This window comes from Amblyomma mixtum, chromosome 6, assembly GCF_055824585.1.
Source record: "Amblyomma mixtum isolate Tamu chromosome 6, ASM5582458v1, whole genome shotgun sequence".
Taxonomy (NCBI): Eukaryota; Metazoa; Arthropoda; class Arachnida; order Ixodida; family Ixodidae; genus Amblyomma; species Amblyomma mixtum.
The window spans coordinates 148,491,352-148,517,120 of record NC_143017.1 but is presented as its reverse complement, the minus strand read 5'-3'; the positions used below and the strand labels follow the sequence as shown (position 1 = coordinate 148,517,120).

At 46.0% G+C, this 25,769-nt stretch overlaps 1 protein-coding gene across 5 annotated transcripts in view; it reads left to right on the top strand.

Moving 5' to 3' along the window:
- The window catches only part of LOC149340733 (dopamine D2-like receptor), a 564,508-nt gene that overhangs the window by 291,622 nt on the left and 247,117 nt on the right, over positions 1–25,769 (top strand). For all 5 annotated transcript variants that reach the window (XM_089549571.1, XM_089549570.1, XM_089549569.1 and 2 more), the window contains one exon: positions 21,323–23,237. In XM_089549571.1, coding sequence (XP_089405697.1) covers positions 22,764–23,237 — 474 coding nt within the window. In that variant the 5' untranslated portion in view covers positions 21,323–22,763. The remainder of the gene's footprint in view (positions 1–21,322; positions 23,238–25,769) is intronic.

Below are 25,769 nucleotides of genomic sequence, written 5' to 3'. Positions count from 1 at the left end.
GGTTCCGTTAAAGCGCTGTTTTCAGAGTTGTTAACACATATCTAGAGCAAAATAGAGGCTTACCTGTATGTCTGTCATACGAAAGCACTTTGCACTTAAAGGCCGGGACATTTTTCTCTTTCCGTCTAGTCAAGCCATAATATTTTTCGGTCATAAAAACTTAATATAGAAAAGACTGCACGATCGAGTGTCCACCACAGTATGACGCTTATGGTCTCTCATATGGGCCACGATAAAGGTAAGTGTAAAACCAGTGCAAGCGACAGGCGTGCCGTCTACCACGCTGGGACGCGATATGAATTAGGTTGGCGACGTGTTGGCTCACAGTCTTCGGCTGACAAGCACTTTAGTATTTTTCCATAGTGAAAGCACGTGCAGTAATTGTCTCCAGGAACTTTGCGAGGAAGAAAGGTTGCGGATGAAAGATCACGCTCAATAGTCGCTAGCTCTATGACGAAAAATACTTCCCGGAGTAGCTTGCGTAATGCGGTGATTGCCGCTGTCCTGATGCAACGTCTCGCTTCACAAGAGAGAGCTTTCACGGCGGACCACGTCGCGGACATTGATCCGCGAAGCAATCGAGAGGTTCAAAGTCACGGGAAAAAAAAGAAGAAAGAAGAAAAAATCCACGTTCATCCCTTTAATTCAGTCATCTTTCCGATAGCTCAACGTCCTGTTCTCGCCAGCACTAGCATTTCTTTTCTTTTTTATTTGACCAAATGAAACAAAACGCTGAATTCGAAACAAAGTGATGCTTCATCACCAGTTTTCTAAAACGTGGAGTGTGCTGCTGTAAGGTCGTCGTCTCCGCCAAAACCGCGCATCTGATCTCTCTGTGGGACAACAGTCGGCCATTGCGTGCAGCTTGAGTGGATTTGCGGCTCGGAGGCTTAAAAAGTTTGCCACTTCTCCGAAATGGCTGCTCATCTTCTCCGATCCTTCCGGTGCCGGCCTGCCTGCCCACTTTGAGCTTTCGAGCGCGAATTTCCTTCGTGGCGCGGACTGAGTGGTTCGCGGAATCTCCGAGAGGATGGCTTCGAATTAGTCGCCGCGTCGTAGCATGGCGCGAGTCCTTCGTGTGCGACCAAGCGGATAGTTGTCCGGATCTTGGACGGAGAGCTTAAAGTTGAATGAAACTTTCTCGAAAGCCGTCATATACGCTCGCTTAACTGAGTGCGACAGGAACGAGAAGAGCTTGGGACTCAGTCGTTACAGGCCGCTGGCGTGGGCCGCAGGGTGATAGAAAACGAATGAATGAATAAACGCCTTACTGAGGGCTGGTTGTCTTCTAGGTATAAAAACGGGGAAGCAACTGCAGCTAAATCTATGCCTTTTTTCTCTGGCGTAAGCCACGTACGAGTCGAGAGCGGTGTGATAGGGGTAGGTGTCAAAGGACAGCGTGCATATCAAGTCCCCAGCGTTCAAGCTCTATGAAATAGCTGTTAAAGCAAAAAAAAAAAAATCGACAGACGCTCAGATAGTTTGATGCGGTGAACTGCGTGAGTAGAATGCGCCTTTAGGATGGTGTTTTTTTCTATTTGATGCTTTTCATTTGGTGCGTTTTCCTTTTGCCACATCCCATTTCCTGAAATTCGTGCCAATTAATTTGTTTACTTTGGCTGGATTTTACTGTGGGTAACGATTTCATAGCTGGCAAGAATCTATGAACCAACATGCCCCGGAGAGTGTTATACTGAATTTAACGATTTCATGATTTTGCATGTGGTGCATTTACGCTTTGCTTTTTGGCTGGCTTTACGGCTCACTAACGATTTTTGATGCTTTTAAATTTGTTGCAATGTACACTTTTCGCCTTACTTGGCATCGGAGGCTCCGCTCGGTGGTCACGCAGATACACACGCCGCCATTTTCGCTAATAGCACTCATAGTTCTTACGAAATAAAACATCGACCAGTATGACCTATAGTATGCACTGCGCCATAATAGTTATTCTGTTTCTCATTTAGCTGGTCGGTTAGTTGCTTAGCTTGTTGATTAGTTGTTAGTTAGCTAGTTTTATATAGCTAGCCGCTGGCACAGAAATTTTCATAACCGTTTGGACCAGTCTCAAAACGGCAGCATCTGACGTACTTGTCACGCCAACGGTAGAGCGTTTTGCTAATTAACGCCGAAGTGGTTTAAACCACGCTATTCTTAGTACGATTTAAGGATGTATGAATTTATAGCAAGAGCATGTGAAAAATCATAGCCGTTATGAAATCGAAATTAAAGGTAAAAGCGGTAGTGGTGCACTTTACCGTCTAAATGCATCTTCATCTAGGTGCATCTAGATGCAATTGATTTAGATGCAATGTATCTAAATGCATTTAAATGCATCTGTGCATTTTATTGCTGTTACCAATATGATGTCGCTCTCGCCTCAAGAAGTCGTGTAATTTCAAAAAAATTAAATGAAGTTCTCTATCGTAGCATCGGCAGGCACAGTGCTACAAAATAAATTATCCCCCCCCCCCCCAAGGGCGCGTATACGCAAGCATAACGCTGCGTGGAGCGCATGCGCCTCCCCGCTGCCATTGCACTGCGAAAGCATCGATTCACGCGCGCGCATAGAGGTTGCGGACGGGCATTGTGGACGTTGTACAGAACGTTTCTCTGGGACGCGTTCGCGTGCTCAAAGGCAGTCAGCGGTTTCCTTCCATAGAGCAACAATTGTGAGCGTGCATATAAATGACGACTCGCGAAGTGTGCGTGTGGAAGCTTTCATTTGCTGTTCTGCGCATGCGCACTCTATCGCAGGACACCCTTTCGTGCGCGGTGCAAAAGCTGATGCTCATAAATACTTGCGGTGAGACTTCCGCAATTTTTGTTTCTTTTTGCTGTTTACTCAGTGCCATTATTTATTGCTTATTGCCCACGGGGGCGTCCCTCCGGCGTTAGGTTCTCTGCCTGCATACAATATTCCGCTTGCGTGATGTCTATAGTACCTTCTTGGCTGCTAATATACGCACTCAATAACATACGTTCACTGATTGTGAGCGAGTTAGTTCGTCATAACTACAAACGTGTGCGTCGATTTCGTGAAATAGTTGTAGGTTTGTCCGCGTCTGGTGCAGTTTCGTGCAGGAGCTACTCGGCCGTATTCGGTGCCGAGTTTTGTAGTGTTTTCTTTCCCTGAAATCCCTAGATGGTGGCCGGCCCTGCCGAGGAAGGCGTGTCCTGAAAAGTTCACTGTGGCACTCATCACCCACTCTCTCATTAGAGAACACGCCCCTGTCACGTGTTGAGATTGAGAGCATGGTGCCATCTACATCGCGCAGACTCGGGCATGTCGGCCAGCGGAGTTCCCACGCTTTTCATCTGGTCGCTCATGCAGGGCCCAGGCTACGTGCAAATCCACGCGGGGTGGGAAAACGCTCGCTGCCAACTTCTTGGAAGACGGAAGCCGCTGTCAAACTGATGCCTGGACCTATCTGGCCCCCTGGCCCGTCGGAATGTCGAGTACTGCCGGCCTTGGCAGCTAACTTCGTTCTGTAGAAGAGGGTGCACTGCAGGGCTGCGCAGGCTAGTTTCGGGGTGGATTATTGTCGCCGCTTCCGTGGCTAATCCAGGAGTGACTTTAGTGACTCACTGGCATTCCGCTGCAGCCGCGATGGTTTTCCCATCTGATGAAGGCGAAGCGTAACAATATATATATATATATATATATATATATATATATATATATATATATATATATATATATATATATATATATATATATATATATATATATATATATATATATATATATTACACATTCATGGTCTGTGCAGTCCTTGTCTACGTTAGAGCTTATATGGCTCGTGCGCGCGCGAGCCATATAAGCTCTAACGTAGACAAGGACTGCACAGACCATGAATGAACAGAAGATACATGAGAAAAAGAGACACAGAACATCAGTAGCGCAGACCACTGAATCCAATGCAGCAAGTGAGCCATCCCTGGTAATAAAGGACAATACTAGTGATTTCCCTTAACACCGTCTAGGGTGGGTTGTACACACCCCGCTGTTGTTCTCAGGGCACCCCTTAACTCGTAACGAATTCTCTTTTTGCACACCACGGATAATTTCGTTTAATAGCTCCGGAAGAAGGGCATGTACGCGAAGGGCTACTTCGTGCATGCTGGCTGCGAAAGAAAGTACCCTACCGCGAATATGAAGACAGGTACAGGCTTCACTTAAGCAGAAATACAACCCTTATCTCATTTACTCCCACTTCAGAGCCCACGGTAGGGGGAGTGCAGGTAGATTGGTTTCTTGCAAATGCAAAGTGAACAAGGCAGGGGAAGCCTCAGAGAGCTTGCCAACGTTTCTACAAGAGGACTTGTCTCCGTCTAGGTAACATGCTCTAACTTGCCCAAGTGTATGCTGCAGAGTGGTCGAAGGAAACCAACAGGATTATTAATCCAGTCTCATCACTGCATTCTTTATTCAGTAAGATTCCTAAACGCCTGAGCGTCCTCGAAAAAAAATAAAAATGCTGTCGAGTGGAAAAATACACTGGTTCAGCGGCTCTCTCATGAGTGGTTGTTGGCTGTGACCAAAGTTCTGAGGCTGCTGGTGCTCGCTTTTGAAGGCATTTACCAGTATGGTACTGACATGAGTATTGAAGTTATTAGGCTATTATCACAGCCAGGTTAAGAATAAAATATTGGTGTTATTACGCTTGTCGATCGTTTCCTAAGGCCATTAGCTCCTCTAAACAATGTCATCTAAGCAACTACAACGACAACGGTGCATTATTGTCCAGTGATTGAGACAACGATGGAGGCAACTGCAGAGCTTTCTGTGGAAGCAGTGCTCGAAGAATCTGGAACGTCAGAAGAGGAACTTCTTGAAAATGGCTTATTCGTTGAGGTATTAGCACACGAGAACAAGAACAACCTGACGCGTCTCGACAACCTCTCAATAAATTCTCAACGACCTTCGGCAGCCACTTGTGGACACCACTAGCACGGCCGCTCAATGGAGGCGCACTTGGTGCGGCCCGCCGCGTCGCCCCTCAATGGCTGGGGAAGCGCGTATTGGGAGAAGTTGAAGTTTTTGCCGCTATTCTCTGCGGGGGCGCCACCACTCCGTGACAAGCCGCCGACGCGGAAGGAGTGCGCTGGCTGTGTTGGCGTGTGTGTTTTCGCTGTAACTGCTCTGCATGACCGCGTGGTTCTGCTAGTTCTGCGTGCTTTTCATCGGTGTCTGTGTCAACAGCGTCCTAAGCGCATGCGACACCATGCCACGCAACTGCTGCGTGCCGCTGTGCATCACAAACGCAAGAAAAGATCCGAAGATCGGTTACCATGAGTTCCCGCAGAAGCAGCAAACTATGCAACATAGTGGTTTCAGCCCTTCATCCCTATTTTGAGCAATGTCCGGAGTTGATTTGCGAGAGAGAAGACCGGAGTCACACCGAGGACCTCTGCAAAGCCTTTCTAACCAAACTAATGCGACCACTGCTGACCGATTTGGTAGAAAACATCAATCTTACGGTGGAAAAAATCATACTTGCTCATAAACCGCTTTCGAGGAAAGTTCTTCGCTTGTAAAATAGGCTTGAATTCCTTCGGTGCATCACGTGGCTTCAAAATAAAACGAAAAACATTGGCTGAGCCTGCTGGCGTCTGGTTGAACTGGCTGTCTTTTGTTGTTTATTTTGCAACTGTTTGTGTCAGCAGTATATTTACGAGGGTAATCCCAAAAGTGAGGTCTCCAAAGGGCTGCGGCCGCAGGGAAACTATATGCGTGGCTGCTCGCTATACTGCTGTGTTCATTGTTCCCCGTCTTCCAAACAAGCCATGACTCAGCGCGAAAGGGACTGGCCCGGCAGCGTTGGCCCGGCAACCATTTGAAATGGAGCTCCCGTTTGTCACTACCGCCAGTAGCGAAGTTCACGCAAATGGCGTGCAACCAACCGAAAATTATCGCCAGTTGACGGAAGTGTACGGAGAGTCTTGCATGGATGTTAAAAACTTCCCCAAGTGGTGTAGGAAGTTCACAACTGGTCGCACTTAAATTTACTACTAAGAGAGAAGCGGGAGGCCGTCAATTTTTGATGAAATAGTCGCGAAGGTCGAAGAAATGATGCGGTAATAACGGAGGATCGCACTCGATGAACTCTGCATTTTGGTTCCTGGCGTTTCTAGAAGCACTATTCATAGGAGTTTAACAGCAAATTTGAAATATCGGAAGCTGTGCGCAAGACAGGTTGCGCGAATGCTCACAGACGACCATCAACAACAATGCGTTGACTCCTCCCGCGAATTTCTTCCGCGTTCTGGAGATGAAACGGAGATATTTGCATTCTATTGTTACGGGTGATGAAACCTAGACATTCTACTTCACGCCTGAGACCAAACAAGAACCACGTGAGTGGCGGCACTCATCTTCGCCCAAGCCGCGAAAATTCAAGCCAACACAGTCTGCCGGCAAAGTCATGGCAACTGTGTTTTGGGATCGAAAATGGGTATTGTTGGTATAGATTTCTTGGCTCCTGGCACCACAGTAAACGCGGAAAGTCATCGTGAGACCCTCAAAAAACTCAAAGGGGCGATTCAAAATCGCAGAAGAGGAACAACGCTCGCCCCCACGTTGCCTGTCAAACCATCGCTCTCCTAGAACAGTTTGTATAGGACGACATCAGCCACCCACCCTACAGTCCGGACTTGGCACTAATTGACTACCACTTCTTTCAAAAGCTAAAAGAACACCACGCTGGAAGGCGCTTCACTGATGATGACGAAGTGAAAGATGCGGTCAAACGCTTCCTCAACGGCATAGCGGCGAGCTGGTATGACATGGGTATACAAAAACTGCCCCAGCGTCTGTAAAAATGCATAGACCCCAACGGCGATTATGTGGAAAAGTAGAATAATGGTGTCCCTTTTAAGTGATTTGTAATTTGCTTAAAATAAAGATATCTTTCGATTTATAAAAAAAAAACTGCAGTCCTTAATTTTGGGATGACCCTCGTACGGGGTGGTAACCCACTTGAAACTATTTCCAGCGAAAACGGACCAACAGGCTGAACTATAATGCTGAACGTTACGACCTCAAACGTAAATTTACAAAAAGTGCATGTTGAATAACCCGAAACCTTGTCCCGAGTTCAAGATTGTAATATGTAATAAGTTATTACAGTGGTTGAAACGCCCGTCACTGAATGGGTGACCGCTCGGCGAAGCACACTTCTGCCTCGATTCTTGCTGTAAAAGCACGTGCAATTTGGAAAAGCGCAGTGATGGTGACATGCCGCTATCACGCTATCAATAGAAAACTTGCACGTGGCATCACCATATTGTGTGAAACGCAGCTCGGAAAGGCTTTATAAAATTATAAAGCGCCTACCGCGCGGACGCCTCAACGAAAGCACTGCCTCGGCCGCTGCGCAGAGCTCTCCGCCCGGACTCGTCCCGGAGCGGTGGCGCCGCAGCGGTGGTGATGAGAACTAGGCGCAATACGGCTCTTTCGGGCGACGCGACGGGCCGCACCCAGTGCGCTCTCCAACTCCATTGAGCGGCCGTGCCACTAGAACCCTACGGTCTTTCTACTTGGGCATCTCCAAAAAGCAAGGGACAGTACCCTGGAGGGAAATCCTTCCCGTAGTCAGCTTTCTGTAAGACGAATAACATGGGAGGAATTTAGATACGGAGTGGAACATCTTGCGACGAATGAAGGAGGATTTGACATCATTTCTATCTTCGCTTCTCGTTGTTCCCCATTTCGTAGCTGTGTTTCCTGAGCTGCAAAATGTTTTCGTCGGTCATCTTTTGCTGCTACCGAGCACCACAAGCGACTGTCAAGCGGTTCTCTTCGTCCCTCGACCTGGTTTTGTCGCCAGAAAGAAGTCGCCTTCTCTATAACCACGCGAATGAGCTGATAAGCTTCACCATTGATTGCCCTTAACTGCGAGACGCCCGAGATACCACTAACAAAGGCGGTCGGGTTTTTATCGATATTAATGCGAAAGTAGTTGGATGTTATAGCAGGAAACCCAGGCGAATGTAATTATTCGGGAAGCGGTTGAGAAAGCGCCCATAAATTTGTGTGGGTGTATCTTTTTTTATTAGTGTCAAATACGTCGATACTCACGTCTTGCTTTATATTTCTTTCACTAGCTTAATTATTGAGTGAATTGTCAGGATGTGCAAAGTGCCTGTGAGTGTAATTCAACCAAATTTTATGTGTAGTAGCCGTAAATTCATATCTGGATGCGTCAGTGTCATGCAAGTCGTCGTGGCTGATATCAAAACTCAAATATACGTATGCACCTTTCTCGTGTGTGTACATTGTTTAACATGGATTCAACTTCGTGGTGTGGGTGTTTAACCATTGAGTTATCTATTGTGCCTACTGCACAGAAGCTCGCGTTTTACAGCGTTTTCCACATCTGCGTTACGTGAGTGGTGTTCAGCAGCTATTTATTTTCTTCTAAGGTTTAGTGCTAGTAGTCTGAACTGCCTCGAAGCTTATCGACACATATCGTGTATTACTTGTTCTTTAGTGTTTGTCTCTTCATAAATATTACTTCAGACTTTCTGTAAAGTGAAGTAATTGTTTAAAATCTTTGTATTGGGTGTTTTAGTCGGAAATGTTGCTAGGTCTATGCGAAATATCAACGACACAAATTAAAAATGAAAAATGGCTACCGCTTTTCCTCTACCTCAGCAGTCTACTCCCCTAAAATTTAGACAACGCTCCGCAACTGCTAGGGAAACCCTGGACTTACCCTGTCAGCCATTCCTCCCTCCCTCCAAAATAAACTCTCATGGAGACAGCAAGGCAGCAGCGCTTCGACGAGCGTCTTGCAGTGCTGGGTGATACCATAAATGCTGCGAAACAGGGACGAGAGTCTGTCATCACAGGCAGAGCACAAGACCGCGGATCGCTGCATTAGAAATAAATGTATAAAAACATTTAGTACTATTTTGTTTGCAATGTAAAACTTATGTCCGGCATCTCCGTAACTCCCGTTCAAAATGCCATCGTTAATTATGTATAGAAACAAACATTTATATTATTTTGTTTGCAATCTAAAACGTGTATGCGGCGTCTCCGTAACTCCCGTTAAAAATTAAATCGTTAATTTGTATGATGTAATATCAAGAACGTGTCGCAAATAACGGTGCTGATTTCGATTGTTAAGCTCACAAAGTTCTACATCAGCCATTGAGCGAAGCTTGCATTGTACTAACCATCCAGCGTGAACAGGCAGCCAATTGCAAAATACTATCTTCAAGGCGGCCTAAAGCTGCCTTCTGCAGTAACATCGCGTCACGAAGCGAGGTAAAAGGACGCAAATTCATTATATTATGAGGTCTGTCTACTACCACAGTCCTACAACATCGATCTGCATCGGGCAGCGAAGGCGGATCCTTTACAAGCAGCGAAAACGAATTGAGGCCCATGTCAAGTCTCTTGTTTAACCGCCTGGTCACGACACGTGTCGCACTTGGGCCGCTATCGGCTTCCAGGGCTTTGAAGCTCGAGAAGCGCTCAAAGTATAGCAGCTTACTGTCTCAAATCTTGAGTTTCTGCTCCTAGCCTTGGTGACCCTTGGCCTCTGTTTAAATTTTTTGCGCCTGCAACTAGACAATTTTTGTTTCGTATTTAACTTCTCAAAGGGCGTCATGACCGCAGATAGGAGGTTGTCTTCCTACTTTTCAGATTTAGCAGTAGCTTCTACAAGTTTCACAACTCCTTCTTGGTTAACGTTCTTCTTATCAGCGCAATGTGCTCGAGGGTGCACTTTCCTGTTCATTTGTTTTCGTGGCTCCAATGGTGTATTTTTGTTCACTACGCTTCTAGTCAGCGACCCCTTCCTGCGGTCTTTCAAACATTCATTCGTGTCGTGAGACCGGCTCGAAGCGTCGTCCGTATTTAATGTTATTGTGAGAGATTGATGAACTCCGTCTGCCATGTGCGGAGTTCCTCTGGCTGCAAGTTTACGGAAAGCCTTTCAAACGTGGTACCTCTGCCTGGATAAATGCATTGATAAACGTCTTTGTTAACGGTATAAAGATTGCAGCGGCCCCCAGTAGATGGCGCTAGTCCGGGGCTCCGTAGGGGGCGTTCACCTCCACGACACGTGCCACCAAAGGGTTTGGGAGAATGAGGTCAGTTACCCGCTCTTTTCAGGGGAGGAGCGTAAGGTAGGGGGTAGGAATGAGAGGAAGAATGGGGTACCACTGTAACTCCACAGGAGTAGTGTGGGTTCTTTTTCATAGGTATGGCCCCGTAATACACTCTGTGCAATTTCTGTCTTAAACGCACAGTATAGGCCCATACTTTCCATGTATTTTGAGGTGTATATAAGACTAGTCTTCTCAGCAACTACCCTACCCAGCTCCTTCGAGGCTACTTTGTTAATTCGATAGCACTATACTTCACGTCAGGAACAAAATACGCCGTCTGAGGTCACAAAATTCGCTGAGTGGTCGAGAAGTCACATGACATGAAGAAGTCACATGTAATCACATATTGCCCACCGGGTTGTCAGCAACCTAGCTTCTAGATAGAAACCAAGATAGTGTTCGAGTTCACGTCAGGAGCAGCCCAGGGCAGTCTTGTGTCATTAAATTCGCTGATTGGTCGAGAGAGGTATGGTGATTGATGGACCGACAATTGAAAAGAAACTGACACAAACACACGCAGAAGGCACTACAGTAGCTACGATAAATGTGAAATCGAGTGCTATCAATCAATCAATCAATCAATCAATCAATCAATCAATCAATCAATCAATCAATCAATCAATCAATCAATCAATCAGTTTATTCTGCTCTGCAAAGACATTTTACAGATTCAGGCCTGCCGAAGCCTCATTGGGCTTGTATGGCAGCGCCTGGCAGGTAGCGACAAGTCGCGTGCGGCGCTTTACTAACTAAGATTAGCAGAAAGCAACAGAAAAATACGAACAGCAAAAAAAAAACGTTGAAACACATCACACTTCACAGTTAACTGGAAAAAACGCTGAATCCACTAAACTACACGAACAACAAATGTATATCAGGCAATGTAGGCGATGAAAGTCCAGGAATATGACCATGAAAGGAACGACGAGACAAAACAGGCGATAAATTATACCGAAAAACGAAGTTAAAGGTCAGATGAAAACAGACGAACGCAATAATTTTTTTAGTTTATAATTTGTACTCACAGAAAATGCGCTTGATGGCAACACATTTAGTGACGAAGGAACATAGAATGCACGAGTTCTTTTACCATAGCGAGTGGAGCAGCGGGGAGAACTATATCTCTCTTTTGGTCTGAGAGTTCTACTCGGAACATACTCAACTTTATACGCACTTTCCCAAAAATGTTTGAGTACAACCGTTTCAAATAAGACAGCATTAAAGTTTGGGAGCCTTAGAAAACTAAAAACATCACATTCCTTTGGAAGGTGTAAATCGTAAACACTGTTTTTTAAGATTGAGCGCAATATGGAGTTCAGTCTGTTTTGTCAACGAAGCGCACAATGCCCATAAACTGTTATGTCATGCCTTAAAACACTGTAACCCAAGGCATGAATTATTACTTTTCTAACGGAAAAAGGCATGTAGTATCTAATATTGAACAGCAGGCAAGAAAGATCCCATAATTTCTGACAAACATGGTGAAGGTGAGAATTCCAAGATCAGTCACTATCAAACAGCAAACCGAGATATTTTACACGGGAAGCATAAACCAGAGGTGTACAGGAGCACGGCCGGGGCACAATCAGAAGTATGTAAAAGTAAAGACCGGTCAAGCGTCAACTTCTTTAAAGGGTTACAGAAGCATATCAGATTTGTTTTGGATACGTTAACGTTGATAAGATGATGATCACATTACATTACACTTATAGGGTGACAACCGTCCCCATAGTTTTATTCCATATTCTCTCTTAGGTTAGCTGAATCATAATTATGGTTTGGTAGCAATATTCAGTTTTTTCCGTTTTGTTTTGCTGAATCAATTTTTTTGCCATTGTAACTAGATAACACTAATATATATATATATATATATATATATATATATATATATATATATATATATATATATTGTGGGGATGCACTCGCCTCACCGTGGTTCGCTTTCCCGCAGTGCACCCCAACTGTGGTTAGCTCCCCCGCAACGCACTCCCCTTAGTTGTGTTACTTTAACTAACAGGGTAGGGCGCTCGCGTCACAGCGACACCAGCGCCACGGATGGCGTGTTTTGCTGCGAGCGCGCGGGGCAGAGGCGACTCTCTTCTCCTTGGGACCGGGTAAGCACGCGGACGTTTCGCGTGCCGCTCCGCTCTTCGCCGCGGGCGTCTCGTGGTCGGAACACGCTCCCGCCATCCCTTCCCGTCCGGCCTCGGAGCTTTTCCCTTGCCCTAGCGTGGGCGAACGTTCGCTCGTAACCGTGCTGGTGAGTCGGACATCCTCGATTCCTCAGTGTATTTTGTTGCTAGCTGGCGTTATTGTTGTTATAGCAATAAATGCCTTGTTTGTGTCAGCCAGTGTGTCATTCTTTTGTTCCCGCAGAGCAACTCGGTAGCGTACGCGACCACGAGGTGGTGTCCGCGCAATTTTGAACTGGGTCAGCCGCGGTTAAACAGGGAGAACGTGTTTATTTCCCCAATTTAATCCCCACAATATATATAAGATGAAGTTACCAGAAATTTAAAAACATAACAAGATTTAATTCACGGCGTTTCGGCTGGAGGACCAGCCTTTTTCGAAAAAGGCTGGTTCTCCAGCCGAAACGTCGTGAATTATATCTTGTGTTTTTCAATTTCTGGTGGCTTTATCTTATATTAATCAATCAGCTGCGAATAAGTAATTTTTGATATATATATATATATATATATATATATATATATATATATATATATATATATATTGTGTACATGTGTCCTTATATAGTTCAATAGCGTTGCATCTCTCTATATATCATGCTCATAAACAAATAAGCATTTTGAGGTATCGAATGTCAAACACATAATCACAAACACCTCACAATTTTTCTCCTAATCGAACACTTCAGCATCTAATTAGCAGTCGCTATCCATGGAATTACTGTCATTAAATTTTGTGCTTCTTTCATTCTCAATTCTCTCTGGCATCATTTGTGATCTGCTTTGTTTTGCATCTGTCGCAGTGAAGTACTTTTGACGGTGGTGCACATTACACAACTATTTCACAATATAGCTCCCAGGTAACATCCCACATTCCTAGAGATATCGTCGGGCACACCACAGATCGTTAACTCAGTTCATACTTCCATCAATGAATGTTAGTGCTGCGTCAAATTCGGTAATTCGGTTACGCATGTACCTATATTATAAGCAAAGCATTTTTTTGAGTGCTCTCCCAGTCGATGTGATTAAAGCGCTGGGTATTCTGGGTGGCCCCATAGATAAAACTCTTGAGAAACTCCGGTTGGATCAGCAGCTGAGAAACAGCCTTTACAACTTGAAGCCCTGACTTAGGCGAGTATCTGTGCTACAGGGAATCGTTCGTCATCTGGCTTGCGTGCAAACATCAAGTGTCGAGGTATTTCGAGCACAGCTCGTTACACAGGTCACTTTCGTTAGCCAACACGGGAAAATATGTGTCCCAAACAGTCTTGCGCTTGTTTTCAAAGCCTCAAATCAAAAAACGAAAAAGAAAGACCCATGAACAAATCTCGCTGCTCGCGCAAGGTACAATGAGAACTAAATAAAACGTTCCAGCGTTCAGTAAAATTTACTAAATCCTTTTTGCTTTGCCTTAGGTACGAGAAAGTATCAGCTCTGCTAAGGAAAATTCCCAGTTATGAATTCAACATCAATTTTATACTATAAATGCTAGTCAGTGCAAACTCCAAAGAAGTCAGGCGGGCCCGCTCATTACTTGGTAATGAAAACGTGCCTTTTAGCTCCACTAACGCGCACAACATGCGAGTCATTGAATAATGTTCAAGAAGGTTTCGATATTCGAGCTTAACAAAAAAAAAAAAACGAAGAAAGTTGATGTTTTGTTTTTCCTGAGTCCTCAGCCTAGCCTGTGCCCATAAATGAAAAAGGTTACGACTTGTATTTATTGCACGTCTTCATTAACTTTCTTTCAAATATTTTTTTCCTGTCAGATGGCTCTTCATTCGTTAGACTATATGTTCTCGAGGTTTCCGGATCATAATAATGCTCTAGCGAACACTTAAGTGCTGGTGAACACTGAGCAGTTACATATCGCTGCCTCGACGAAGACCAGACCATGAACTGTTCTTTAAAATAGACATTTATGCCGAAAATATACGGATGACAAGTCAATTGCCATCCCGGTACGTGGCAGTAGTAAGAAGCTCCCAAAATTGCGTTCCTCGTTTGCACAGGTTTTCTGCTGCTCAACCGCATTTATTAATGATGCCCAACGATAATCTTTTTTCAGGTATGAATTTAAAATTGAGGCTCGACGCATTTGAGAACGTCAGTGATGGGGAACGCAGTGCATAGTGTGTGTTCTTGGTGCGTGCGGCGTAGGAAGTAAAGAAAAAAAAGGGAGTCCTTAGCTAGCCTTGCTGTGCATTATGAACACTACATCATTTTTTTTTAGCCATGTCATTTTCATTGAGTCTAGCGTGGCGGAAAATTGGTCGTACAATTTAATGTTTTTGCAGCTACTGTAAGAACCTGCCTTAGTTTCTTTTGTTGCCCCTCTCTCCTTAATAGCACTGCTCTCAACGGATATTTCTTGGGTAGAGAGTATTATTCCTTTCAGCCCTTGAGCAACAGAATGAATTGGGAGAAGTTGAAACTCTGGAAGCAAATTCAGGCTGTTCCCGTTTTATGTTAGTGCATCAACGCCATAACAACAGACGCAGAACGACACGAGCAGAAGGGACGGCCGAACAACAGCATGTTCGTTCATACTGACAAAAAGAAGGAATTCGAAAAGCATACGCCACGTCTGCAACTTCTTATCGCAGTTGTCGAATGTCTCCGTTTTTCCCGCGCCCGCAAAGTTTTACTGACTCCGGCGCTATCTCAACACCTAACGAACCGAATCGCGCCTCTGTGCAGAGCTAATGAGGTGTGCCCTTTTGAAAAAAATCTTGTCTCTCTTCGTTCGATTTTTTTTTTATTTTCTTCTGTTTCTTTTCACTGTTATCTGAAACTAAAATAACTATCGACCCTGTGGGTTTCTTGTTACGCTTGCCGAACACGTCTTCTGTGGGCTTCAGTTAACGCAGGCCTGCCCAAAAAGAAATTTCATGACGCGATGACACGTCTCTAGTGACCGCAGCGGTGGACTAGTCGTTCGAGCACCTGCCACACATGCGGGAGGTGCAGGGTTCGATTCCAGTTGCCGCCGGGTACCCACCAGTGATTCAATGGGTACAGGCTTTCCCCTGCCTTATGCCTGGCTTCTTTAGGGTGAAATGCTTGGGAAATGGGTCTTTCGCCCCACCTTGTGAAAAAGAAAATTACCTTGAGCCATGCGCTATTTGGCCGCAGTTACTCTTGCGCCATAAAAATTCATCATCGTCATCACATCTGCACTGCAGGCATTTGGTCTTGCTGTACGGACGCCGACGAAGCTGATTTCAGTTAGAGCTAAGTGTGCGAGCGCCGCTGCGCAAAGCAGGACGTTGGCAGGCTGCCGGAGGCGCACTGCGCCTCCTTCAGTTCGAGGCCAGACAACCTGTCGATATTTTTTGACGGCGTTTGTTTTGTCACGCTTGTAAAAAAGTTTAGAAATTGACGAGAGAAGGAACGACAGAGGCTGTTTTAGTCATGTGGTAGCGTCTAATAAATCAAATAACGGTATGACAATTAACCAGAGCAATAGGAAAAGCAAACGTGATGCAAAATGGCACTGACTGGTTGTGACAGACTAATTAGCTACAGAAGTTCTGAGCGTACTATTATAAGAAATATCTGCCACCCTATTTTTAAAAGAGGTCAGTGTGAACAAAAAATAAACAAGAGGCGATGGCCATTGATATCGCATCTCATACCATTTGAGCACAAGCTTAGTTTCTAGGAACGAGGGAGTCGTGGAAGTCGTGGAAATCTTTCTTATGATATTAAGAAGCTCCGACCTTGGGACGGCAGTTGACGTAAACTGGAACAGAAGATGGCGCTGTTAAGATCAGGCCCAAAAATATCTGCTTTTAGCTAATCATTACTATAAGAGCGCACGAGCTACGCACTCACGTGTTACTTCGCACACCTATGAGGTCTGTGATGCAATTTTTCGTTCTGTAACCTGTCTCAGTCACACTAGATTGTGACAGAAGATATGCAGGTGCAAATTCTCATCGGAGGCAGGTAAACCAGCTGTTCACCCGTAACCTTATACTGATTAGTCGATTGTCTCATTCCAGAGAAAGCAACCAGAGGCAAGACGTTGAAAGCTTCCCATTCATTCATTCTTCCTAAATAAAGCTTGTTTGCAGACGTTACATGAGCGGCAAAAAAGAAAACAAGTGCAAATCAGGGCATCGAATTTCAACCCAAAGTGCGTGTTCAGATAGCGCATTTTGCGTTGTCTAGCACGTGCTGCAGTCGGACGATGCGTTCTTTTCATATTGTTTTTGGCCTTACAGCCGACCTCCTCATTTTTGCGCAAGTCCAGAGAGAAAGAAAAATCGACTCGAAGAAACGAATTTAACGGCTTACATCCCAAAGGCATGCGACGTCTCCCTTGCGTAACTCAAGCCAACTGAAGAAAAAAAAAAAAGGATACCTCGCATCTGCGTTGCCGTAGCAGAATTTCGGTCCTTGCTCTCACTCCGTTGCAACTTTAATCGATGGCTTAATTTTTCTCTTTATAACTGGCCGACACGCCGCTTGTCATTATCCCTCTCTCTAGCGGTAAGCGCGGGTATTATTCGTTATCGTTGCATAATTAAAACGAGGGAATTTGCACTGGATATTTGTTTGGAATGTGCTAGTAATTGGACGTCATCGCCAGAGCCGGGCAGCGTACAGCGTTTTGATTATTTCATGCTTGCGTCAGTTATCTGTTCTTTCATACATGGCGTTTCACCTAAGATTTTCCACAATTTTTGAAAGCAGGCTTTTTGAGTTAGAAGGGCGCTTTTTCCCGCATAGCATTGCCAGCGATGTAGTACATCAGAATACAGCTAAGACGTGCTAACTAGCAGGCTGGTGAACTAATAATTAATAGTTAACTATTACTGATAGGCTCCTTAACCACTGAGAGGCGTGTAGCCGACCGTAAGTAATATTCATATCAGTTTTTAGAATCTCGAAAGTGTGGTTATCCTCGCCGCTGTGGCCCAACAAATTTTGGCTGTTTCGACGAGTTACGTGCCCTGGAGAAGTTGCTTTTCCTGCAAGCTTCTCGAAAACGCATTGAGTTCAGCGCGATGTAGCCAAAATCTGTTGGACCGCAGCGCCAAGGGTAACCATGTTTTCAAAATTCTAAAAACTGGTGTGGATATTACTGACGGGTGGTACACGCCAACTTAACTGTAATAGTTAAAAAGTTAATTATTCAATATTAGTTAACCAGCCTGCTAGTCAACACGTCTTGTACCCCTGTCACACGAGCACTTTCAATCTTCATTGAACTCGATCTGCATCGAGATTTTCGAGCACGCTCGAAACATCCGGTGCTACACCGACATTTTCGGGCACTTTCAATGCTCCTTGAGAAGTTTCCCTCATGTGTATTAGGTAGCGCCAAATGTTCCTCCAACATCCATAACATGGTGATGTCCGGCAACACTGTGCATTCGGGGGCAGCGGCAGCCAAATCCGTAACCAGATGTGCGGCGCACCTCTGCTGCTGTGTGATGGAACCCGAGGGTCCGCAACGCCTCCGCGATTTCTGCGTAGACTGCGGCGTTTCTCTTCTGGCGCCGCAAATCTAGGCTGTCTTGCCAGCAGTCCGCCATCTTTGTTTACACTGACGGCGAAGCTCGGAGCGTGGTGTCGAAATTATTTATAAATATGTTTGAATATAAGCAGGCCTAGTGTCTGAAAATGTTCTGTCTTGTATTTTAATCAATTACAACAACAACAACTGGCCTTTTGTTCTGTTAACTAGTGTTTATTTGTATAGCTTCGTGAGAGCAAGAGTGCTTTCGATTGTGCTTGGAACCTCAAGCACTCTTGAGGAATCGGCGTCGAGTCAAGCAGGATCGAGCTCGATTGCGCTTGAAAGTGGCCGTGTTACAACTGTCGATCTGCATTGATTTTGATGAGCATTCACTCAATGAGGATCGAAAGTGCCCGTGTGACAGGGCTATTAGCTGTATTCTGGTGTACCACACCGGTGATAATGTTATGCCGAAAAAAGCGATCTTCTGAAAAAGCCTATTTTTAAAATTTCCGAAAAATCTCAGGTGAAACACCCATGTAATTGCCTCGTTCTCGTTACCGATTTCTTTGTAGCCGGGGCTTTGCACAACCCTTTTTCTTCATTGTTTTACCTTTAATTGCCACCAGTGAGCTCCCTATAGCTGTGAGCTGCACTTGAAAGCTCGTTACACATGACAGTAATATCATGTAAAGATGGAAAGCCGCGGTGGTCTGGTCATTTGTCGTAGGTGGCCACAATACGCTGTGACAGACTTGTAGTTCACGCCGACCTAAACGAGCATTCCCCAGGCTGACATCGTCGCGTTTCGTTTAACATCACTCTTTCTTCATGCTGGCTAATTTGGCTAGTTTAGAATGTTCTCTCAGCCGAAGTGGCGAAGGTTCTAGAACGAACGCTCCAGGTAGTTTTGTGCCGGTAAGGCGGCTTTAATCACTGCGCCAGGACAACTCTTGCTTCAGCAAAAAAGGTTTGATTACACAACGTGAATCATCCTCTTTAGAAATGTATGGCTGTTTTTTTTTTTTGTCTACAAAACCAGCTGTACTTGTCAGGGGCACATCAGGCGCATCACTTTTACATCCGAAAACGTGGGTATTTTGCCACCGTTCCACAGGACTGCACGTATTCGTGCTTTTTCTCCTCTTTTTTGGAATCTTGGTCTTCTGACACCGGTAGTGGTCTCAAATCCGTGCGACCTTTTTACTTAATCTTCTTTTTCTTCTCGTTGTTAGAATTATTTAATGCAATCTCTGTGTTTGTTTGCAGTAGAGGTCATTAGATTAGATTTTAAAAATACAAAGCACTGCAGATGTCTAGACGTCACACCTGACATCATGAATTGTGCCACTGGGGCAGGAAATAAAACTTCGTTCATTCCACTATAAATTTTTATGCTTAAGAAAATTACATTCTACGCTGGACAGGCTCACAGCCGTGGCGGTGGCTCAGTGGTTATGGCGGCCGGCTGCTGACCCGAAAGACGTGGGTTCGATCGCGGCCGCGGCGGTCGAATTTCGATTGAAGCGAAATTCTAGCGGGCCGTGTACTGTGCGTTGTCAGTGCACGTTAAAGAACCCCAGGTGGTCTAAATTTCCGGAGCCCTTCACTACGGCGTCCCTAATAGCCTGAGTCGCTATGGACGTTAAACCGCGATAAACCGAACCATAACCCAAACCAGTTCCTATAGAGTTGTGGGACTGTTTTGAGGGCAGATGTTCAGACTTGTTAATGTATTTTGATGTTTCTCCAGCACATTGCAAAAAAAAGGAACACGAGAGCACGAACACGACACAGCGTCCATGCCAACATCCTGCTTTCTTCCTCTCCTTTTTTTTCTTTTTTTTTTACCTCGTACTGCTCTAAAGTGACTTCTTCGTACCGAACTTTTTATACGCAGCAAATCTCTTAAACGTATGAAACACGAATGTAATTATGATAGGCTCGAAACAGAAAAGCCTCATTGCGCAGTTTCGGCAAGGACAGCATTTCTCTAGAGCCTTCTTCTTTCAATGGCATACTTTTTCTTTTGTTTTTCCTTTAACTGCCATCTGGCGGACGTCCGTCCCACTGAACTTTATTACCCCTCTTGGATGCGCGGCTGACGTGTGGGTAATAAAGCATTTGGGCGCGGAAATTCGTTTTTGCAAACTATAAGAAGCGAATGTTTTCCACTCAGGAAAAAATAAACAAATCGGGCGTAAGCACCAGCGCGAGAGCCTGAGATCTTGTTACGTCTAGTTTATGCACGTTAAGCTTAACCCTGCACACGACCACGCTAGCCTTTCTATGGCGTCGATATTCAGTTTTGACCGTTTCACCACCGTGCGACATAAAACGCGTCGTTCGATGAGTAACAGCCTTGCTCCTCCCATTCAGCACCCTGAAGAATAGGCGGCTGCATAAAATTGACGTGATTTCCTAAAGTAAGCACCGAAGCATGAAAACTATGGCTTTCATTTTACGGCACGACAAAATTTACTGCCTCGTCGCTGTAAACTCGGGAAAAAAATATAAAATTTATGACGCCAGGATTTCTCGTGCGGCATAAGGGCATTTTCTCGCTGTTTCGGGCAGCGATCAAAGCGCCGATTCGAACAATAATTATCCAAGCCCTCATGAGGCGATGATTTCTGTCTCAGAGAGAAATTTACAATCACCGGTTTTGTGTACCTTGTCGTCTAATTTTATCCTTCGCTTGTTGTGCAGGTGTTTTCGTGGGCAATGTTCAAAATTTTTAAATCTCTCTAAAGCGCAGTCAACCGCCTCCACTCTAAACATGAAAACGCCAGTATGAGAGTAAAGTGGGAGTAAGCTGTCCTTTAGACAATTCCCTTTTATAAAAAGGAGTGGGCGAGAGAGCAATTTTCTCCCTTTCACGCCGGCTGTTTTTAAAAGACAGAGAGCAATTTTTTCCTTGTCTCTTGTGCATTTTTTACACCCTCGAGGAAAAAAGTCACGAGGTTTCCCGTGGTTCCACCCGTGCTGACCCCAGCAGCAGTCCTCCGTAACGCCGCTACATTGGATCGCTTCAAGCGCCCCCTTTGAGTGGAGAAAATCGGAAATAGGAGCTGCCCTTGTCTAGCCTTTGCACGTTCTCATCGACTCGTTTCTTTTGATGTCATTGTACGATTTGAATGTTCTTTTACGTAACTGCGGTAGCGGCCTTTCGAATTCAAATGCGATTCCATTTCAGGTAGCCCAGGCGAGTGCCTGAATACTCCGACAAACAGCGAGCAATTCGTGGCACGTGCCGACATCTTTCGCTCGTGTTTTTCTTCTCTGTGGCTGGCGTGTGCGAGCGAGAATTAAAGGCAATGAGAGTAAAAATAAAAAAATCCCGTGGCTGTGTTCCGGCTCCGTTCTTGCATGTTCGACGCCGCGCAGCAGGATTTCCCTCGAAAACAAGCTCTGGTTCCCTGCTTGCTTGCTACGCATTTTTCTTTTCTCTTTTCTCTACGCCTCGGGAGTGACACTGTCTTCTGTGTTTTCCATCTTCCTTCCTCCTCCCTCTCTTCCCTGTCTGTTCCCGCAGGAAATTAATTAGAAAGAGGGAGCCCGTCCGCCGTGCGCAGTCGTGGGTACAAAAGGAGCAGCCGAGCCGAAAAGGAGTCACCCTGCCTCAACCAAGGCGAAGCGAGCAAGCAAGCGGCGACGAGAAACGTCCCGGGCCCGACCAGCTTCCTTTCGCTGTTCTTCTCCCTTTCGCTCTATCCCGGCCGCTCACTTTTTTCTCTCGGAGAGTAACGGTGAAATAAGCGGTCGGTCCGAGAGTCACGGCGGCTAACGACCATCCAGGACCGTGGGGCCGTCGACCACGCACAAGTAGCAGCATCTGCTGCAGCTGCGGCAATAGAAACAGCACTAGTCGATACAGCAAGACCTGGACGGGCACAACTAGCGACACAAGCAACAGTCGTTCGGAAAAGAGCGAAGAAAGGAGAGAGAGAGAGAGAGCGACCGGACATCCTGCTCCTCCTGTGGACCTTCCATTTGTGCTTTTCCCTCGAAGATCCACTTCCTGCCAGAGCCCTGGTGCTGCCCTCTCGCACCTTGCCCTCCGCCGCCCGTCCGGCCTTTGTGAAGTGCGTTCCCGCGCTTGCGCGGTGACAGCGGGGTGGACCGAGAAAGAAAAAGAGGGAGCAACGTTTTGCCAGCTAACGAACCCTTCCGCGCCGGTGGGCGGTGGGTACTGCGAGCTCCACCTGCTTTCCGGAGGCGTCGCTTCGCAGATCCTAATACTCTGGTCCCGCGGAGAGGAGTAAGGCGTGCGCCCCCACTTTTCTGTGGCTAGGCGCGACCTTTCCTTCCTTTTTTTTCTTTATCTGTGTCCTTTTGTGTCTGCACGAATCCTGTGTGAGGAGAAAGCTGTCTCTTGCAGCCGCTAAACGCTTGTGAAGGTTTCCAGTCCCTTCGAGTTAGCCGTATAGCTTTATCTACAGTTTTTACGACGTTCAAGTGTCCGTATGGCGCCTTCTCGCTGGACTTTCGCCGCCGAAGCATCTTGCCCCAAAACTATGTGAGGCCACCGCTGTCTTCGCCTCTCCAGGCAATGACATCAATGAGACTGCTCAGGCGTTCCTAAATTTTTGATCGGGCAAGCATCCGGCATCTCACAACTTGGCGTTACGGACGCTCCTTGTAGGAAAACAGAAGTCATCCTTATTCGCGTGCACGCCTAATGTCAGCGTTATTATGACCGAGGCACCTTCACCTAGCTGTGCTTCGACGCATCCGTGCTTCCCCGACAAAGGACAGTCCCGCATATTGAAATCGACGTTTCTCCACGGTCTGCCTAAGACATAGCGACCTAGCGAGCAGATAAGATTTCTGAATTGCGAAGCAAATCGCTTGCTCACGAGAAGGGTAACAGTTGCAGTGTCGGTTCCGTCGAGCCTTGTGGACCGCCATAAAGAAATGGAAGCCGTGGCACCGACCGTTCCTCTTCTAACTGCCCGCTGAAGCCTGCACTAGCCATGGACCACTCTCTGACTACGGCGGCGCCTTACAACGCGACGCTGGAGGCGGCAGCAGCGACGTTGTTGAACGCGTCACTACAGAACGATACGCTGGTGCTGTCCTCGGCAGCGGCCGATCTGGCCAACTCGACTGGGAACTGGACGGGCGACTTGGTGGTGGCCGTGGCCGGTGGGGTGAACTGCTCTTGGGACACCCGCGGTGGGGGCGGCCGCAATTGTTCCTGGCTCGAATCGTCGACCGAGGCGTCCCGGCTGCCCGTCGCCGAGGAGCAGCAGCCGGCCGAAAAGGTCTACTGGGCGCTGATGCTGGTCATCCTGCCTTTCCTGGCCGTCTTCGGCAACATCCTCATCATCCTGAGCGTGTACAAAGAACGCAGTCTGCAGACCGCCACAAACTACTTCATCGTCAGCCTGGCGTTCGCCGACCTGCTCGTCGCGGCCGCGGTCATGCCATTCGCCGTCTACGTTCTGGTGAGTCTCATTCTCTCACAGTAACTCGACGTCCCGTCGATTAAAGCGGCGGAAGGTGTCAATCAACGTCAATAGTGGCAGAGGTCGAACGGCTTCGCTTATCGTAAAGATTTTAGAAGGCGAGTCTACCATTTACGTCAAGCTTTGCCACATCGGCGCTCAAGACCTTTGCTATGTTACATACGGACTTCGGACCACACACCCCGGCGTAAGAAATACGTCGTTGTCCTTTCTGTTCCTTTTTTTGTTTTTGTTGGTCATGAAGAACCATAGCTTGAGCCTTCATCCTTGCAAAGAAATCCGGGTCTGTTTTTTTTTTTTCGGATAGTACCTCCACGTGTCGTTTTTCGATAGCCGAATCCGTCTACTACAGGGCTAGCAAATATTATCGTTTATGGGTTAAACTGTTAAACTCTGCTATGCACAGGCGCTTTGAAATTATCAGCAAATACTGCCAGACTTCATTTAAGGCCTTAGGCAGGAGTGTACGACATAAAGAAATTCAAACAGAACCTAGTGTAAAAGCATATTAAGTCATTCTAAACACAGGTTGCGCATACATGTATGTGCATGCAACAGTGGCTAAGGTGGACGGAGGACGATCCAATCAGGTTTTGTCGAGTTTGGCAGACCGGTCGCATTGCACGGTGCGCTTCGCTGAGCCGTGTTGACGGGTCTCGGCTTTAACCGCGCTTGAAGGACAACAGCAATGTTAACGCGCTCTTCTTTGGAGCTTGTTGGTAAGGTGTGATCAATACAAGCGTACGACGCGCAATGCAAAGAGGGACCAAACTAGACAAAAACAAACGCTCACTTATAGCTGACAATTCTTTTCATGGTACGGATCATATACAGCAGGCCAGACAGGGAACGAACAAACAACCTTCACTCTGAGTTTGCTTAGCCATATAGGTTTTGCATCACTATAGGTTGTTCATTTCCTTCCCGTCTGCTGAGTGTATTCGTTGTCGGGAAAATTGAATTTTATTTGGAAGTACGCGCTGTAGTTTCTTGTCTCGTATGCTGTGCGCAGGATTTTGTCGGCTGAACTGGTTTAAAGCGCCGGGATTCTCCTTTTTTTCAAACGTTTCTTGTTCACTGCGTTAGCGCCTGGTCTGCTGTACGGCTCATAGAGAATACCAGCATTGTAAGTGTGCGGGGATTTGCTGGAGCGCTGCATCAGGGCCTAAAAGAAAATCTTGTTCCTTGGACGTACCTGAAAAGTTCAGAGTCAACCCTTCCACTTGCTTACACCCACTAAGAAAGACTGTCGACAGCAGGAGAATTAGGGTGACATTGATTTGTGGTGTTGTAACGTGAGCGGTGGCGTTTGATGTTGTTGAACTTACACTTGGATGACCATGGTCATGGATTTTAATATTGCAAGGGCACCTTCGTACAAAGAGACCCATGTTAAAAGGTGTTTTCTGTCGACACAAGATGGGGTCAAAGAAAGACCAGTTCTCCAAGCATTGCACCCCAGTTTAGCCAAACACCAGTACAAGAGAAAGTTCGCATCCATCGAAACCGGCGGGTACCCAGAAACACGGGGGATTGATTCCAACAGCTCCTGCATACGAGGCAGATGCTGAAACTACTAAGACACCGCTGCGATGATAATTAATTAGGGGAACACTGGCTGTCCTCCTCAGCAGCGATGTCATCGTTTCCAGTATGAACCCTAAATGCCACTTGGTAGTACAAAGCGATGAGTGATTGGCGCGCCGTCATGCAGAGAAAATTCCCTTCATATTGCGACTTTTGAAAGTTCACCCAGAACAAGATTTCGTTGCAGGCGTTAATTATCGCACCAGATCTCCTGATTAAGACTTAAATATGCTCTTTCAATCGGCTCCTTCAGTATTCCTGTACATCTAGAACCATTCTACAAACGTAGCATTCTCTTGGTCGCAGGATAATTTTGGAATGGTTAAGTCTACCAAGAAATTTGCGAAAACTGCAAAGATGCCAAAGATTCCATATCGTGGTATTTTCACAGATTAGGCCTGAAAGGATGCCGAAAGCACCGTACTGGGCGCGCTGTGGTTTGTGCTGCTGGAGATCTTAAAAAAAAAATACATTTCAATGCTCTCAGAAAGAAAAAATAGTAAGTGAACATATCACGACTTGGGGACGCCATTTTATCTCATAACGACCATCACAGCAAGCAAGAAATCTCAATTCCTTATCTTCTTGCAGCGTCTCACTTGTACGCGACGTGAGCCTGATTTCGGAAAGACAAGCTCTGACATTCTCATCACGGAATAAAAGGAATGAGAAGCTGTAGTTGAAATTGCTCTGCATTCATGTTCCCGAAGCTTTCAGCTAATGCTGCCCCATTTCTTCATAAGGATTTCCTTTAAAGCAAAGAAGCGCATTAATGTTTATTTGAAACTGCGGAACATTAAGCAATATCCTAGTTCTTTTCGTGTATCAGTTCTTAATATCGGATTGGGACTATACCAAGACGAACGTGAACTCTGTGAAGCAATACTAGACAAACACGGCACAATAAAAGTTCAGGCGCAGTGT